The sequence below is a fragment of the Schistocerca piceifrons genome, chromosome 3, assembly GCF_021461385.2.
Source record: "Schistocerca piceifrons isolate TAMUIC-IGC-003096 chromosome 3, iqSchPice1.1, whole genome shotgun sequence".
NCBI lineage: Eukaryota > Metazoa > Arthropoda > Insecta > Orthoptera > Acrididae > Schistocerca > Schistocerca piceifrons.
This window is the reverse complement of record NC_060140.1, coordinates 416,099,702-416,118,419: the sequence shown is the minus strand read 5'-3', so window position 1 is coordinate 416,118,419 and position 18,718 is coordinate 416,099,702. Positions and strand designations below refer to the sequence as shown.

Here is an 18,718-nt window from a genome sequence, read left to right as displayed (position 1 = left end):
CCCCAAATTGTGTATCATGTCCTTGATACTCTCTCCCCAATTTCTCAGTAATACAAAATATGCTGTCCTTCTTTGAACTTTGTTAATTTGCTGTATTAATCCTATCTGGTAATGATCCAACACCATGCAGCAATACACCAAAAGAAAATGGACAAGCATAGTGCAGACAGTCTCTTTAGTAAATCTGATGCATCATCTAAGTGTTCTGCCAATAAAACACAGTCTTTGGTTCGCCTTCCCAACAACATTTTGTATATGTTCTTTCTAATTTAAGTTGTTTGTAATTATATTTCATAGGTACTTTGTTGAACTTATGTTCTTTAAATTTGATTATTTATTGTGTAACCAAAGTTTAACAGTTTCCTTTTAGCACTCATGTGGATGACCTCACACCTTTCATTATTTTGGGTCAGTTGCCCCTTTTCACACCATACAGATGTTTTTTCTAAATTGTTTTGCAATTTATTTTGATCTTTTCATGACTTTACTGGACAATAAATGACAGCATCATCTCCAAACAATGAAATATTGTTATGCACTATTAATAAATTAATCATATGTAACAAAGTGCTGTCAGAACTGAAATCTAAGAGGCATTTTTACTTAAGCAGGCCTAACAGTCTCTGTTATGATATTTGTCTATAGAGTAGGAGGAGTTCCCTATCAAGAAGTCTTTCAAACTCTGTTTAAACTATGCTTTGTGTGAAGCCAAGTTTCTAATGGTTGCTAGCAATTGATTGAAAATGTGTGTTCCTGAATATTGGACCCCTTTTTGGACCAAGGTAAGTGATTTTAGGTCTTTATGTAGAGTGTTCTGATTCCTAGTATTGATACTATGCATTGAGCTGGTGGTTGGAAATAGAGATATGTTACTTGTAACAAATTTCATTGGATAAATAAATATACTGAGAAGCAGTGGTCAGAATACAAAGTTCCTTGAACAGTTTTCTACATGATGTTCTTGAATTTACACCACAAATGATCCTTATTACACACTTTTGCACACTAAAAACTTTAGCTTGGTTTGATGAGTTACTCCAGAATATGATCCCGTATGACATAATAGAATGAAAGTAAGCAAAGTATGTAGTTTTTTTATATTTATACATCCTGCATCTGACATCATTCTCACTGCAAATACAGACTTGTTTAGGCACTTAAGCAATTCCGTGGTATGCCCCCCCCCCCCCCCCCCAACTGAATTTATTATTGATTTGTAATCCCAAAAATTTAACACTATCAACCTGCGTGTCTTCATACGTCATACATGCGCTGGAAGGAAATTTCTTACAGGTTCTGAACTGCACATAGTGGGTCTTTTCAAATTTTAATGACAGTGAATTAGCAGTAAACCATTTATTAATGTCAGTGAAAATTTGATTAGCAGCTGTTTCTAAATCTTTGCTTGACTTGCAACTTTTTGCAATGTTCGTATCATATGCAAACAAAACAAACTTAGCATCTGGCAATGTAACAGACGAGAGGTCATTAATGTATACAAGAAAAAGGAGTGGACCCAAGATGGAACCTTGAAGAGCACCAGAGCACCACATGTAATTAATTCCCAATCAGATGAAGACTGACTGCTTACTGCACAGGTATTTCGCAATGATACCCTTTGTTTCCTGTTCTACATCTTCATCTACATTGATACTCCGCAAGCCACCCAACGGTGTGTGGCGGAGGGCACTTTACTTGCCACTGTCATTACCTCCCTTTCCTGTTCCAGTCGCGTATGGTTCGCGGGAAGAACGACTGTCTGAAAGCCTCCGTGCGCGCTCTAATCTCTCTAATTTTACATTCGTGATCTCCTCGGGAGGTATAAGTAGGGGGAAGCAATATATTCGATACCTCATCCAGAAACGCACCCTCTCGAAACCTGGCGAGCAAGCTACACCGCGATGCAGAGCGCCTCTCTTGCAGAGTCTGCCACTTGAGTTTATTAAACGTCTCCGTAACGCTATCACGGTTACCAAATAACCCTGTGACGAAACGCGCCGCTCTTCTTTGGATCTTCTCTATCTCCTCTGTCAGACCGATCTGGTACGGATCCCACACTGATGAGCAATACTCAAGTATGGGTCGAACGAGTGTTTTGTAAGCCACCTCCTTTGTTGATGGACTACATTTTCTAAGGACTCTCCCAATGAATCTCAACCTGGTACCCGCCTTACCAACAATTAATTTTATATGATCATTCCACTTCAAATCGTTCCGCACGCATACTCCCAGATATTTTACAGAAGTAACTGCTACCAGTGTTTGTTCCGCTATCATATAATCATACAATAAAGGATCCTTCTTTCTATGTATTCGCAATACATTACATTTGTCTATGTTAAGGGTCAGTTGCCACTCCCTGCACCAAGTGCCTATCCGCTGCAGATCTTCCTGCATTTCGCTACAATTTTCTAATGCTGCAACTTCTCTGTATACTACAGCATCATCCGCGAAAAGCCGCATGGAACTTCCGACACTATCTACTAAGTCATTTATATATATTGTGAAAAGCAATGGTCCCATAACACTCCCCTGTGGCACGCCAGAGGTTACTTTAACGCCTGTAGACGTCTCTCCATTGATAACAACATGCTGTGTTCTGTTTGCTAAAAACTCTTCAATCCAGCCACACAGCTGGTCTGATATTCCGTAGGCTCTTACTTTGTTTATCAGGCGACAGTGCGGAACTGTATCGAACGCCTTCCGGAAGTCAAGAAAAATAGCATCTACCTGGGAGCCTGTATCTAATATTTTCTGGGTCTCATGAACAAATAAGGCGAGTTGGGTCTCACACGATCGCTGTTTCCCACACGATCGCTGTTTCCGGAATCCATGTTGATTCCTACATAGTAGATTCTGGGTTTCCAGAAATGACATGATACGCGAGCAAAAAACATGTTCTAAAATTCTACAACAGATCGACGTAAGAGATATAGGTCTATAGTTTTGCGCATCTGCTCGACGACCCTTCTTGAAGACTGGGACTATCTGCGCTCTTTTCCAATCATTTGGAACCCTCCGTTCCTCTAGAGACTTGCGGTACACGGCTGTTAGAAGGGGGGCAAGTTCTTTCGCGTACTCTGTGTAGAATCGAATTGGTATCCCGTCAGGTCCAGTGGACTTTCCTCTATTGAGTGATTCCAGTTGCTTTTCTATTCCTTGGACACTTATTTCGATGTCAGCCATTTTTTCGTTTGTGCGAGGATTTAGAGAAGGAACTGCAGTGCGGTCTTCCTCTGTGAAACAGCTTTGGAAAAAGGTGTTTAGTATTTCAGCTTTACGCGAGTCATCCTCTGTTTCAATGCCATCATCATCCCGTAGTGTCTGGATATGCTGTTTCGAGCCACTTACTGATTTAACGTAAGACCAGAACTTCCTAGGATTTTCTGTCAAGTCGGTACATAGAATTTTACTTTCGAATTCAATGAACGCTTCACGCATAGCCCTCCTTACGCTAACTTTGACATCGTTTAGCTTCTGTTTGTCTGAGAGGTTTTGGCTGCGTTTAAACTTGGAGTGGAACTCTCTTTGCTTTCGCAGTAGTTTCCTAACTTTGTTGTTGTACCACGGTGGGTTTTTCCCGTCCCTCACAGTTTTACTCGGCACGTACCTGTCTAAAACGCATTTTACGATTGCCTTGAACTTTTTCCATAAACACTCAGCATTGTCAGTGTCGGAACAGAAATTTTCGTTTTGATCTGTTAGGTAGTCTGAAATCTGCCTTCTATTACTCTTGCTAAACAGATAAACCTTCCTCCCTTTTTTTATATTCCTATTAACTTCCATATTCAGGGATGCTGCAACGACCTTATGATCACTGATTCCCTGTTCTGTACATACAGAGTCGAAAAGTTCGGGTCTGTTTGTTATCAGAGGGTCCAAGATGTTATTTCCACGAGTCAGTTCTCTGTTTAATTGGTCGAGGTAATTTTCGGATAGTGCACTCAGTATAATGTCACTCGATGCTCTGTCCCTACCACCCGTCCTAAACATCTGAGTGTCCCAGTCTATATCTGGTAAATTGAAATCTCCACCTAAGACTATAACATGCTGAGAAAATTTATGTGAAATGTATTCCAAATTTTCTGTTAGTTAGATAAGACTCAAACCATTTTGCAGCACTGCCAGTGACACCATAATATTCTAATTTACTTGAGAGAATGGTTTGGTTCACACAGTCAAAGGCTTTTGACAGACTACAGAAAATGCCAGTAGCCTCTAATTTATTATCTGATGAATTAAGTACATTCTCACTGTAAGTGTAAGTAGCTTTCTCAGTATCGGAACCCTTAAGAATTCCAAACTGTGACTTCGACAATATATTATTTGCAGTCAGATGCTTTAGGAGATGCTTTAACATAACCTTTTCAAATATTTTTGAGATAGCTGGCAGAAGTGAAATTGGTTGATAGTTTGATGGTATGTCTTTATCCCCCTTCTTGTAATGAGGCTTAAATCAGCATATTTTAGCCATTCTGGAAATGTTCCGCTGATAAGAAATTGATTACACAAATAACTTGAGATAGAACTCAATTTGCGTGACCATTCTTTGATTTAATTCATTGATATGTTATCATACCCACTAGAATACTTCTTTGGGAGACATGTCATTTCCATTTTACTGAAGCCATTTTTAAAGACTGGTCTCAAATACCTCTATTGCACTGTTCTCTGTACCTAATAACCCGAAGCCGTCAGTAACAGAAATGAAGTACTTGTTTAAGAGGTTTGCACCGCTACATGCACTTGTTACCAAAGTCTCATTTATTTTTAGAGCTATCTGTTCCGCTTCCCTTTTAGCCCCATCTGTCTCAGTCTTCAGTATATCCCATACTGTTTTTATTTTGTCACTGAATTGAATTGAATTTTATTTGATCCTGTAAGATTACATCATGTACAGTAAATGTACGTGTAATATAGGACATGTCAAAGTATTAAAATTCTTTATCAATTATTTTTCTACACCTTTAGCTTACATTTTTACATCACTGATAATGAGTAACAATATATACAAATTTAATGGCATAAGTATTCTGCAACACTGTAAAACTCTTTTTCAATGAGATAGTCTTTAAGTTTCTTTGTAAATTCATTGTGAAGTACACTATCTTGCAAGGTTTTGGGCAGACTTCTTAGTAGTCTGATACCAGAGTACTGGGGTCCTTTTTCTAGCATTGCCAGTCGGTGGGGTATGCTCCGTACTTCATTCTTCTTTCTTGTATTGTGGGTGTGTACACTAGCATTTGTAATCCAGTCCTCACTACCTTTTGTGATGTACATTATTGTTTTGTATATATATAATGATGAAAAAGTTAAGATACCTAAATTCTTGAAACAGTTTCTGCATGTTTCAGAGGTCTTTCTTCTTAAAATGGTCCTAATTGCTTTTTTTTGTAATGTGAACACTCGTTTTGTCTCTTGTTTGTTTGAGTTTCCCCACACCGTCACTCCATACTGTAAGTATGGTTCGAAAAGTCCATGATACACTGTACACAGGAGGTTCTTGTCTGAATACTGTGATAGCTGCATCATTAAGAATATGACAGAGCTCAGTTTCTTACAGACATTATTAATATGTTTTTTCCATTTCAGTTCATTATCCACAAGAATACCTAAGAATCTAGCAGATTCTACTTCTTCCAGCCTTGTTCCGTCAACCTCTAAATCCATGTCTACAGCCTTTTCCTTGTTTTTAAACACTGCATACATAGTCTTTTTTAGATTTATAACCAGTTCATTTTCCAACAGCCATTGAGCTGTGACATTTGCAGATATGTATGCTCTTCTCTCAAGCTGTTCCATATTTTGGTCACTATTTAGTATTGTCATGTCATCAGCATACAATATTTTCTTTTCTTCCTCCTCAACACCTATATCATTAACAAATACATTAAATAACAATGGCCCCATTACCGAACCCTGCGGCACTCCATATTTGATGGATTGGGTTTCTGATTGGTATGAGTTTCCTAATGATACATACTGCTTGCGGTTGCACAAGTATGATTTTATCCATTCACCTGGTTGCCCCCGAATGCCATAGTTGCTTAATTTTTGTATCAGCATTTCATGGTCAATGGTGTCAAATGCCTTTGAAAGATCCAGAAACATTGCAGAGACAACCTTTTTCTCATCTAAGGACTGTAAAATGTATTCTGTTAGACTGACAATTGCTGATTCTGTAGATTTACCCTTTCTGAAACCATGTTGTGAGGTCATGAGAATGTTATGTTTGTCCAAATAGTTAACTAATCTGGTATACATAAGCATTTCTAGGATTTTTGAGAAACCTGATATCAGTGAAACTGGTCTGTAGTTGTTGGGATCATCCTTACACCCTTTCTTGTACACTGGCACTACCTTCGTTATCTTCAGTTTTTCTGGAAAAATTGCATCTCTGAAAGAACAGTTTGCTATGTTCAGCAGTGGTGTTATTATCTCCTCACATACCAGCTTTATTACATGATTTGATATTTCATCATCACCAGCTGATTTCTTGGACTTCAGTTTCTGTATAGTTTTCCGCAATTCATCTTCCGTGACTGGTCTTAAGAACATAGTACTGCATGATCTTCTTGGTACCTTAATACCCTTCTGTTTTTGACTATTTCTTTCCAATTTTAGGTTTTCTACTACACTGATATAGTTATTATTCAGTATGTTTGCTATTTCCATACCATCTGTGACCACTGTGTTGTCTACTTTAATTGACCTAATACCTTCTTCTTTGTTTGACCCATCTTTTTCCTTTCTTTCAGCATTGATTGCCTTCCAAGCTGCCTTTGCCTTGTTTTTTGAGTTCGCTATAGTGGTGTCAATTGCTCTTGCTTTCGCTTCTCTTATTGTTTTTCTATACTTCTTTTTTAACACTTTATAGTTTTCAGCTTCGCCCATCCGTCTCACATCCTGAAGCTTCCTTCGCTGTTCTAGTATTTCACTCGTAATCCACTGTGTTTGATCTTGATGCCTTTCTTGTCTCTTTACTTTGGGAAATGCTACGTTAAAATGGTACTTAATTGTTGAAATAAATGCATCATATTTTTCATTTACACTCTGGGCCTGTAGGATTTCATTCCAGGTTTCCTTACTTAACATTGTTCTAAAGATGTTGATATTTTGTTCACTGATGATCCTAATTTCTTTGGTTGTTTGTTTTGGTTCTGATACTGTGTCATTACTTCTGCAAAAGCTGATTAGTTGTCCATGATGATCAGATATTTCTGTCTGAACTACATGTGACTCATAGTTACACATGTTAGTAATTATGTTGTCAATAATTGTCTCACTTTGTGAAGTCACTCTTGTTGGTGCAGTTATTGTCACTTTCATGTTATGCTGTATTAACAATTCTTCAAAATCCTGTCTTATTTTTGTGTCTTTTCCCATGTCAATGTTGAAGTCTCCACATATAATAAGATTTCTCTTCATATTCATTCTCAATAAGCTAGCAACTTTTTTTAGAAAGATGCTAATATTGCCACATGGTGACCTGTACACACAAAACACTCTAAAATCTTCTGCCACTATACCAGTAACTTCAAAGTCTTTTTCTCTAGCTATGGGAAATGTAGCAGCTTCACTGTTTACATTCTTTGAAAGAGTACCTGTTTTAATATATATACAAACGCCACCACCCTTATATTTAGATCTGCAGAAGTAACTAGCTAGTTTGTAGTCCTTTACTGCCACATTATGTATTTTACTTTCAGTTAGTCCATGTTCACTTATGCATAATATGTCTGGTCTTACTTCACTCAGGAGTACTTCTGCTTCTAATTTTTTGTTACCAAAGTATTGAATATTTTGATGAAGTACTTTTATGTAATTTTTATTTTGTTGGTTTACATGTTGTGAGCTGTATTCTGGGGCAAATTCTTTAGTATCGTCTTTTTTTGTATGGTGCTTATATTTTTCTTTTCCAGCTGGAGTGTATGATTTTTCATCCCCTTCAGGCCATATTAGTTTCCCTTGCATCTAATGATTTTGCAGACATCTGTAAACATTCTGCTGAACGTTACAGACCCCAGTCTATTTAAATGCAAGCCATCCTTCGCTAGTGAGTTTTTACATAGGAATTTGTTTGGGTCTATAAAAATTGCCCCAAGACGATCACATTGTTCTTTAAGAGCACAGTTTATTTTGGCGATATATTTTTCACTCACCGACCTTCTGTTTATGATTCCGCTAAGTATCAGATGAGATCCTGCATACATATTTCTTGCAGTACGGATCATGTTTCTTGTTTCGCTTGCCATTTCTTCCTCACTGCTGCTCCTTAACGAATTCGTCCCAACATGTATAAACACCCCATTATAGTTATGTCTGGTTTCAGAATCTGGTTCTGTAGTATCTTGTCTTGCATTTACCATATTTTTAAAATGTTTACCGAGTTGATGCGTTCTAATGCCAGGTCGTACATCGATCTTGCAATTGGGGACAGCGATATTCTCGTAATAAAACTACTTTGATTTCAGAATTACTTGCTTCAGTATTTTGCAGTATTCTTTGTAATGCATTGCAATGCTAACATCAGAGCTGTTTCTAGATAGCAGATACAGTCTCCTTCTTGTCCCATATGATATCTTTATTCCTTGGGTAATCCATGGTTTATTTTTTGACTTCTGTGTGATTTGAGTTGCCTTTAGGGGAAAACAATTTTCAAAAGTGGCAGTAAGTTTATTAATAAATGTTTCGTGTTTTCCATTTGAGTCAGCTGCGCAGGGTAGCTGCATGGTCTGAGGCATCTTGTCATGGTCCGCGCGGCTCCCCCTGTCAGAGTTTTGAGTCCTCCCTCAGGGATGAATGTGTGTGTTGTCCTTAGCGTAAGGTAGTTTAAGCTTAGGGGCTGATGATGTCAGCAGTTTGGTCCCATAAGACCTTACCACAAATTTCCAAAATTGCATTTGATTCAGAAGTATTGTAAACATCTATCCAGTTCATGTCTTTGAGCAGTTTCTTGAATTTCTCAATTTTTGGCTTATTTATTACCCTCCTGTACTCAGACTTAATAGATTTTTTTATCCTGACAAGTTTCAACATTTAACGCAAGATGCTGCATGTCGTGATCAGATAGCTCATCTTCTATTGGATTTGTGATATGACTTTTTTCCCTAGGTTTGTTTACAAAGATATTGTCAGTAGCAATCTCAGAGCATTTACATATCCTAGTTGCAAAGTTCACAGAAGAACTAAATTGAATGATAGTGTTACTGACTGCAATAATTGTTCGCTGACAGAGCTTTTCAATAAATCCACATTAAAATTACCATCAACCACTATTTCCTTGGTGTTTTTTTGTGAGATGGGACAACAGAGCTTCCAGATTTTTTATGAAGAGGTTAAAATTTCCTGAAGGTTTTCTGTATATACTTACTATTACAGAGGAATTATCATGAAATACAACTTCTGTTACACAAGCTTCTAAGTGCTGCTCTGAGCAAAATTGATTAATACCAATATTCTTGAAATCAAAACAGTTTCTGACAAATGTGGCAACTCATCCTTTCTCCATATTTTCTCTGCAGAACTAAGAAGCTAACTTGAATCTTGCAACATTTAACATATCTATACCAGTGGTCACATGATGTTCAGAGAGGCAGAGTATATCAACTGATTTGCTCAACTCTACTTCTTCAACACAAATAAGCAATGCATTAAGCTTACCCCTAAGTCTCTGATTAGTCTGATGTAATAAGGCTAACTGATTTTGTGCACTGGCGGCTGAATTACAACTGGATGAACCTAATTTTCCTGTCAATATTTGGGTATCTCCAGTTTCAATCAGAAGCTGTTAGCATGAGTTGTGTGCATTAAAATTTGCTTTCTGGCTGTCTTGGAACATCTTTTGTTTCAACCCTCTGATACTATGCCACTTGTCACAGTGCAGCACCTCCCCCCCAACCCCCCTTCCCCTTAAGTTATTTGCACAGAAAATTTCCCCTTCCCTTTCTTGTTGGTGTGAAGGCCATGTCTAGTATAGTCCCACCTGCTGATAGTCAACAGGAGCCACACTGATACGAGACCCCGTACCTGATCCAAGCACATGTTCCACCTCTAAATTAACTCTCGTAACAGAAGAGTTGAGGCGCTGGCTGGAGTGGCCGAGCAGTTCTAGGCGCTACAGTCTGGAACTGCGCAACCGCTACGGTCGCAGGTTTGAAACCTGCCTCGGGCATGGATGTGTGTGATGTCCTTAGGTTAGTTAGGTTTAAGTTGTTCTAAGTTCTAGGGGACTGATGACCACAGCAGTTAAGTCCCATAGTGCTCAGAACCATTTTTTTAAAATGAGGCCAGTCATGGTGCCTCAGAACAGACACAAGCCCAACACTAGTATGTCTCGTTGCTGAAGCTATATCTACCAGATCACTCTCAGTTGAATAATTAGGGTTCCTATCTATGCTGTTGCCTGCCCCACCCACTATTACCACGGTGTCTTCCCTTGTGAAGTCTTTGCAAAATGAATCTACATCCTCTATCACCTGACCCAGACTTGCACTAGGTTAAAAAAAAACTTGTGACCTGCTAACCTGACCCTAGTTCATCCTGCAACAGTCAGCCAACACCTCTACCATGTGAACTACCTAACAACAAAACTTTCTTCTTTTTCACATTTCTTCTGACTTCTTACTTTTCAAACACTTTCTTAAAGTTTGTCGTGTCCTGTCTTCTCCAAAATATACTTGTAGCTCACCAGTTTCCAACTGTGACAACAGGTCAAACCTATTTTCCTCATTGACAACAAAACTGTCTGAGAAAGACCTATTCATATTTCTTCTATGACCAGTTGTCACTTCCCACCTCTTTTTTCCCTTCTCCCCCCTTAATCTTTCCAGATCTTGTTTCGTTTGATCTAGTTCCACCTGAAGGGCAGCAATCTTCTCCTGTTCCACTATCTTCCTACCTCTACAGCAAATCCTCAACAACCAATGAGCCTTGTTTATTTCCCCAATTCCCACGCCACTTCAGTCGCCCACATGAAAGAAACTGCAACAACCCTCACACCACTCCCTGGAACTAACAATCCTACTTCTCACTCATGGCAAACAAATTTTAGCTTTAGTCTACATTAAAACAAAAATAACTTCCTAGACTACTCAGTTAATATATTAAATTTCTTAGTAAGTTTAGGCCTAAAGTTCGGGTACTAATTAAAAACTTCTGGAGAAACAAAAGCAGTTTAGCCTGTATTGTTTACGTGGCAAAACAAATAGCAAACAAATAACTGAGCCTACACTATTTAAACTTTTCATTTATTTCTGAAATTTTCACTTCAGTTACTTACAAGAGAATCAAATAGACAGCGTGTAAGAATAAATGAACAACACAAACTTTACTTTATTGAAATAATCATGTAACTTACAGTATATGACACTGTAAACAAATCCTAGTCAGACTGCCTCCTAAATCATTTACATAAATAAGAAAGCACAAAGGGCTGGTAACAGTACCTTGGGGAATGCCAGAAATCACTTCTGTTTTCTCAATGACTTTCCATCAGTTATTATATACTGTAACCTCTTTGACAGGAAATCGTGAACCCAGTCACATAACTGAGATGATATTCCATAAGCACACAAGTTGATTACAAGCTGCTTGTCAGGTATGGTGTCAAAAGCTTTCTGGAAATCTAGAAATACAAAATCAATTTGAAATCCCTTGCCAATAGCACTCAACACTTTGTACGAGTAAAGAGCTAGTTGTGTTTCACAGTAGCAATGTTTTCTGAATCCGTGTTGACTGTGTAAATAGATCGTTCTTTTTGAAGTAATTCATAATGTTCAAACACAGTTTATGTTCCAAAATACTGTTGCGTATTGACATTAATGATATTGGCCTGTAATTTAGTGGTTTACTCCTATTGCATTTCTTGAATAATGGTGTGACCTGTGCAACTTTCCAGTCTTTGTGTATGCATCTTTCATTGAGTGACTGGTTGTATATGATTGCTAAGTGTGGAGCTATTTTATCAGCATAATCTGAAAGGAATCTAATTTGTACATAGTCTGGACTAGATGATTTGCTTTTATTAAGTGACGCAAAAATTTTTAATTGTGACGGCTGGGGGACACACATTCAACAGCAGGAAAAGGAAGAGAAGGAAAAATAGGAGAACATGGACTGGGGGCAAGGTATCAAAGAGGAAGCCACCTGCTAGAATTTTTCACAGAGAGTGAGTTATGATTTAATCTCGGAATCATATAACAGCACCAGTTACCACTTTTATTTTTGATTACCATGACCAGTTTTGGGCACCAAGGCAACTTTTCAGTTGTTACATGATTATCACTGTGGGAGTATGCAGGCTTGTCTGTGTACTCCCATGATGATAGAGTAGCAGTCATTCAAGTTTTATAGAGCCATTTACATAGGTTAAGAAAAGGAGGGGACCCAGTGCCAAACTTTTCCAATTCTTAGTTTCATTTCATTTCTCTGATGCAGTTCATCAATGTGTTCCTTGGTGTTTTGTTATAGAGGTAACACTCTGCCCATTCTACATCTACATTCCACAAGCATCCAACAGTATGTGGCGGAGGGCACTTTACGTGCCACTGTCATTACCTCCCTTTCCTGTTCCAGTCGCGTATGGTTCGCGGGAAGAACAACTGCCGGAAAGCCTACACTGATGAGCAGCACTCAAGTATAGGTCGAACAAGTGTTTTGTAAGCCACCTCCTTTGTCGATGGACTACATTTTCTAAGGACTCTCCCAATGAATCTCAGCCTGGCACCCGCTTTACTGACAATTAATTTTATATGATCATTCCACTTCAAATCGTTCCATACACATACTCCCAGATATTTTACAGAAGTAACTGCTACCAGTGTTTGTTCTGCATGATATAATCATACAATAAAGGATCCTTCTTTCTATGTATTCGCAATACATTACATTTGTCTATGTTAAGGGTCAGTTGCCACTCCCTGCACCAAGTGCTTATCCGCTGCAGATCTTCCTGCATTTCGCTGCAATTTTCTAGTGCTGCAACTTCTCTGTATACTACAGCGTCAAGGATGATACAGTTTTAGTTTGCCAAGTACAGTTTTGTTCTTAAACCAAAGGCTTTAGTGCAGTCACCAACAGAAGGAAGAGTCAAAAAACATAAAAAAAAAATATTACTTCCTCCCACTTGCCCTGCAAAATAACCACAGTGAGAAAGTCAAAGAAATTAGAACTCTTATGAACTCTTACAAACAGTAATTATGTCCATGCAACATTTGGGCAATTGTGATAAAATGAAGAAAAATTTGGCCTCAGACTGAAATGTGCAAATTGTCTTTTTTTCCTGTATACCACAGCAAAGATAATTTTTAAGGAGGTGGGGGAGGGGTGGGGGAACTAATGATAGTAGTTCACAGAATACCCTACTCCACAGAACATATTGGGACTTGGGAAGTGTGTGTGCAGATAAATTATCTAATCTAAAATTAAAAGTAATGAGCTTTCATATTATTAGGCAAGTCGTCGCTGTACAAAAATTCAACTGTTCTGTTGTTCTTAGATGGCAGTGCATCTCTGTATTACATAGGTTACTTACTCAATCTCCAAACATAATTGAAAGGTTTTGTTTAACTTTATTGATGTGTTATTTCTGTGTGATATTTACTTCTGAAAATTAAAAAAGACTTGTTTAATTTGTGTGCAGTTCTTTAATCATTATATTCGTTTGCAGTCATATAGAGATTTTCATGGGGACCTCTTCCCAGAGACTGCGGGAAATGTTGCACCAATTTCTGCGAGTCAGTGGAGTAGCGGGATCAATGCTGAAGTGGCACGTGTTAGCCTTGATCCAGCAAAGAGGCACCTAGTAGAAACTGGTTCGCAGGTAAAGACTGTCTTATTCTTCTAGAAGTTTAGAAACTATTTGGGACTGTGGATACTGTGCAAATTGAAATATTTTAAGACCTGCATTTCGTGAAATATGTACAATAGTATTAGGAGGTTCAGATGTTACCACCCCCTCCCCCCCCCCCCCCCCCCCCGGTGTGTGTGTGTGTGTGTGTGTGTGTGTGTGTGTGTGTGTGTGTGTGTGTTTGTGTGTGCGCGCGCGCTTATGAGAGAGAGAGATTGTGTGTGATGTGTGAATTTTATTTAAATTTGTTGATTTTGTATATTTGTAATTTTAGGCAGTTATTAGTTTTGTTAAACTTTCCTATTTAAAACCACTTATGCCATAAGATAGATGACTTCAAATGATATTTCTGTTCACCAGTGTAGAAATGTGGACTTTACCAGAAAGTTTGCTTTGTATCGTTTTAAAATAACTCTATAGTGAGGCTTGCTCTTTTCTCCTTTCTTTGTAATTTTTCCTGCAGACATGTCACTAGTGATGAGCCAAAACATTATGAACCTGCTAATAGTCTGTTAATCCATTTTTTGGAATACAATGCAGTAGTGATTCTGCATGGCATGAATTCAACAAGTTTGTGGAAGATTTTGAGAGACATGTGGCACCAAATGTCTATGCACAAGTCATGCAATTCCTGTAAAGTACGTAGCAGTAGTTTGGGGACATAAAACTGGTGTCCTACAGTGATCCAGATGTGTTTTATTTTGAGCAGGTCAGAAAAATTTGTTGGCCAAGGCACAAGACACCAATGTGAGTTCACTAAAATAGACTGCTCAAACCACTGTAGCACAATTTTGATCTTGTGACATGAGCATTTAGTCTGATGGAAAATGCTATCACTGCTGAGGAAGACATCATGCATAATGGGACGCATTTGGTCGGCAATAATGTTCATATATTCCACAGCTGTCAAGGCTAACACAGGTCTCATAGAATCCCATGTGAATGTCCCCTATGGGATTACACTACCCCCACCAGCCTGAGTCCATTGCATGGTGCATATTTCGAGCAGCTTTTTGCCTGGATGACAGCATATCTAGACACGCCCACTGACTTGGTGTTAAAACAAATGTAATTCATCCAACAAGGCAACACATTTCCAATGATCCAACCTCCCCTCATGATGATTCTGTATGCACTGCATTCGTAATTGACAGTGTCATTGGTTCAACATGGAAACACTTGTGGGGGTCTTGTACAACAGAGACCCATTTTCAGCATTGTGCATTGAATGGTGTGCTCCAAAACTCTTGTGCCTGAATCAGCATTGTACTATTTCTTCTGATCTGCATCAGATTATCACTTGTTCTGCTTTAAACAGCAAGCTAGCCTCTGAACACCATGTTCCGTAACAAGACATGGATGTCAAACACCCTGTTGCCTTGTCGTGGTTTCACCATCCTTCAGCTGCTTTCCATAGATGCTCATGACAGATGCATATGAATCAGCTGTGTCATTTCTGAGGTGCTTATTCCCAGCTACCAAACCAGTACAATCTGTTCTTTGTCTGTGGATTTCCCCACTTGTGGCCCATACCATTACAATTCCTATTTCCCTCCTACAATGATTCCTATGTGTATATTCATGTCTCTTGCTCCACTTCCATTCTCTTCTTACTGTGTCACATGTCCAAAGTGCCTCTAGATGGCATTCAATCCCGCAATGGGCAGTGGTCAGAATGTTTTGGCCCTTTCTCTCTCTCTCTCTCTTAAGGCTTAATGTTAGTGGCCCCCCCCCCCCCCCCCCCTCCCCCGCTCTCCTCACACTAGGTATTACCCACATCATGCAGGTTATGCTAAAAGTAGTTTCATAACTTGAATTCTTGACCATGTGGAAATTAAAGCTTTAGCTTCATGTATGCAAAATAAAGTTTTATTTTAGCGTAGTTATCGTACTCTTTTCACCTATTAAACACACTTTTGTAAATGAATGCTTTAATCATATATTTGATTTTAATTATAAATTAAAATAATTCTGATTATTCCTGTAACAGAAATTCCAGGCTGAAAACAGTGAACAAAGATGTTGAAAGGCAAACTGTGGGCTGTAGCTAATTCATAATGATTCGTAAGTGGTTTGTACCCACAAGACAATACAGAGACTTCAGTAGCTTTGGGCTCCCACTCTTTTTCTATTGTCAGCACAGTGTTTCACGTGTTTGTGTGTGTGTGTGTGTGTGTGTGTGTGTGTGTGTGTGTGTGTGTGTGTGTCTTTACAGTAGAAAAAAAACCAATAGCTGAAGAACTAGTTATGTCATCTACATGGTACATGTACACATAATAAATTGTGCTAATTTGAAGTAGACCAATAGATTTTTCTCATTACTATCACTTTTTTTTCCTGTGCAGTGCAGTCCAGCCATAGAAGAATCTGCAGTTGATAAAACTAAAATATAATTGCAAGGGCTATTGTTTATTCTGGCATAAACAGCCCAGCCAATGTCTTAGAGAAACTTTTGAGACCACTGAAATTACAAATTACATTTAACATAAACCACTAAAAACTTGAATTGGTAGAAAGTTTAGTAGGCAGCATACCACTGTTTGGAAGAAAAGCATGAGTTATTGTTTATGTAAATGCTTTAATTGCTGCGATAAGCAATTGTATGGTGTAATGACCTCAGCAAGAGGATGTACTTGTTGAGGCCAAGATCATAATAGCAGTATGCAAAAGTTGTCTTCCAAATACCCCAGAACGTTTTTGCAATGAGTAGTTACAGTTCCAAGAGCCTAAGATTCTTCATGAAACCAATTTTATAAATAATGTAACTGGAGCAATGATAGTTCAATATTTGAGAACCTGAATCTGTTCCTAATGATAATTAATTCTCTCAAAACATACACCATTAAGATCCTCTGATTTGTTATAAGGGAAACACATCAAGTTGAAAAAGAAACATAAGCATCAAACTAAAAACTAAAAATTAAGTAGATGAAAAGAAAATGCAAAAAACTGAAAAGATGACATTAGATTACAGGCATTACTGCAGCACCATTTATGGTAATAAATTGTTATACTTGAGCAAGTTAATAATACAATAGTGTGTGACTTTTTAGTTTACACCAAATAGTTTGAAAGCTTTTTACAGGTTTGTTGTACTACAAAAAAAAAAAACAAAAAAAAAAAAGTTTTTAAATGCACATAAGATCATGGTCAGGTTAATCAGTAGAAAAATTTATTTGACAACAAACTAAAACATACACATACATCATATATGAACAAAACAAAAATGCAATTACAATTAATAGTACTTCAAGACACCCACAGCATTGATAATTGCTTGGCATCTCCAAGGCATGCTTAACACTAAGTCTTCCATGTATTCATGTGGAAGACCTCCACATGTGTTGAATGTATATTGACAGCCATTTCAAAGTGAAGATTTTTTTTCCCTTGCAGCTTCTTTTTTATGTAAGACCATACGTTCTCAGTAGGATTAGCATGAGGCAACCTAGAGGATCAATTCAGTACCTATACACCATTCTCCTTTTTCCAGTCACTGCAAAGCCTGCAGCAGTACTTCAGGTCATTGTACTCGTGCTGTACCTAACCTTCATTTTGGTGATGAACCATCATTTGGCAGCTGGTATAAAACATCTTTAATAAATTTGTAAAATCTTCTGCACATTTAAATTGTTGGTAGACATTTGCAAATCTTGGTAAAAAATTCAAAATAAACTAACGCTTTATGGACATTGCATGAAGGGTGAAGGTTTCCTCTATGGGCTGTGGAAGAATGAAGGCTATATCTTTTACAGTCTGTGTGTAATGCCAAAAGCGCACTTGCCTAACAGACTGAAAATGTATTTTTTGATCAAACTGTAAAACTGTATTCCATAAATTATTCTGTGAAGTGAGTTCCCCTAATGATTATGGCCTACATATTAACTCAAAGTAACTGTGATATGCTACTTTTCTCATTCTCATGTGAATAGCACCAGATAAAATACATATTGTGAAAGCTAAGCTATTCAGTTAGTTTGATGAGCAGTTTAAATAGGCCTTGAAATTTAAACGTTTGTTTTTGATTTAATCCTTGCAACTGGATCTTCTTTGCATTCACCATGTGAAGCAGTATGTAACAGTTAATGATTTTTGTGCTGTTTTAATGCTATATTTCTGTGCCCTGAAACTTGCTGAATTCAAATAATAACTTCATTTTTGTGTGCAGTCCCTATACTGTGAAGACATTTTGATATTGTATTAAAATTAAAGGAAGAGTTGAAACAACACTACTTGCTTATTTCAGTATAGATCTAAGTAGCAGGTCATTACTTCCTCTTGCCTCTTAGATAACAGCTTTTGTTTTTAAAAATAGCGTGCATGCGCGCGCGCGCCCCCCCCCCACACACACACACACACACGCACACACACACACACAAGAAGGTTTCTACCACCTACATCCCTACAAATGTGTACAGGCTTAGATTAACAAATCTTTGTAAATCTTTGAAAGTAAAACCTACTGTTGGCTAACATTCAGTATTGTGTTGCTCCATCCCATGCACTGTAACATGCTTTGATCTTCCATGGCAAGCTGTTGATGCATTGGTGCCTAAGCCCTGTCCCACTGTTTGATGGCGGACCGCCGGAGGGCATGCAATGGTGTGAGGGAGCTTCCTTTGATGACACACTGGAAATTTCAACTGGTGTTCAATCAGGTGCATGTCAGCATATAGTACAGGCCATTCCATTTCATTGATTCTGGTCTTTTCGTAGATGGTGTTTGTGAGGTGAGAGTAGTGTGATTTTGCATTATCCTGTTCAAAAATGAACCTTTCACCAAAATGTTGATATTAGTGCTGGATAATAGGTCGGAGTATCTGTCTTGATACTTTAATTCTTCAAGAGCCTTTCTAGCGATGAGAGGCA

General features: G+C 38.1%; 1 protein-coding gene across 2 annotated transcripts in view; it reads left to right on the top strand.

The window, feature by feature from the left end:
• The window catches only part of LOC124790106 (coronin-7), a 238,154-nt gene that overhangs the window by 64,698 nt on the left and 154,738 nt on the right, over positions 1-18,718 (top strand). For both annotated transcript variants that reach the window (XM_047257676.1, XM_047257675.1), the window contains one exon: positions 13,670-13,822. In XM_047257676.1, the coding sequence (XP_047113632.1) occupies positions 13,670-13,822 (153 nt within the window). The remainder of the gene's footprint in view (positions 1-13,669; positions 13,823-18,718) is intronic.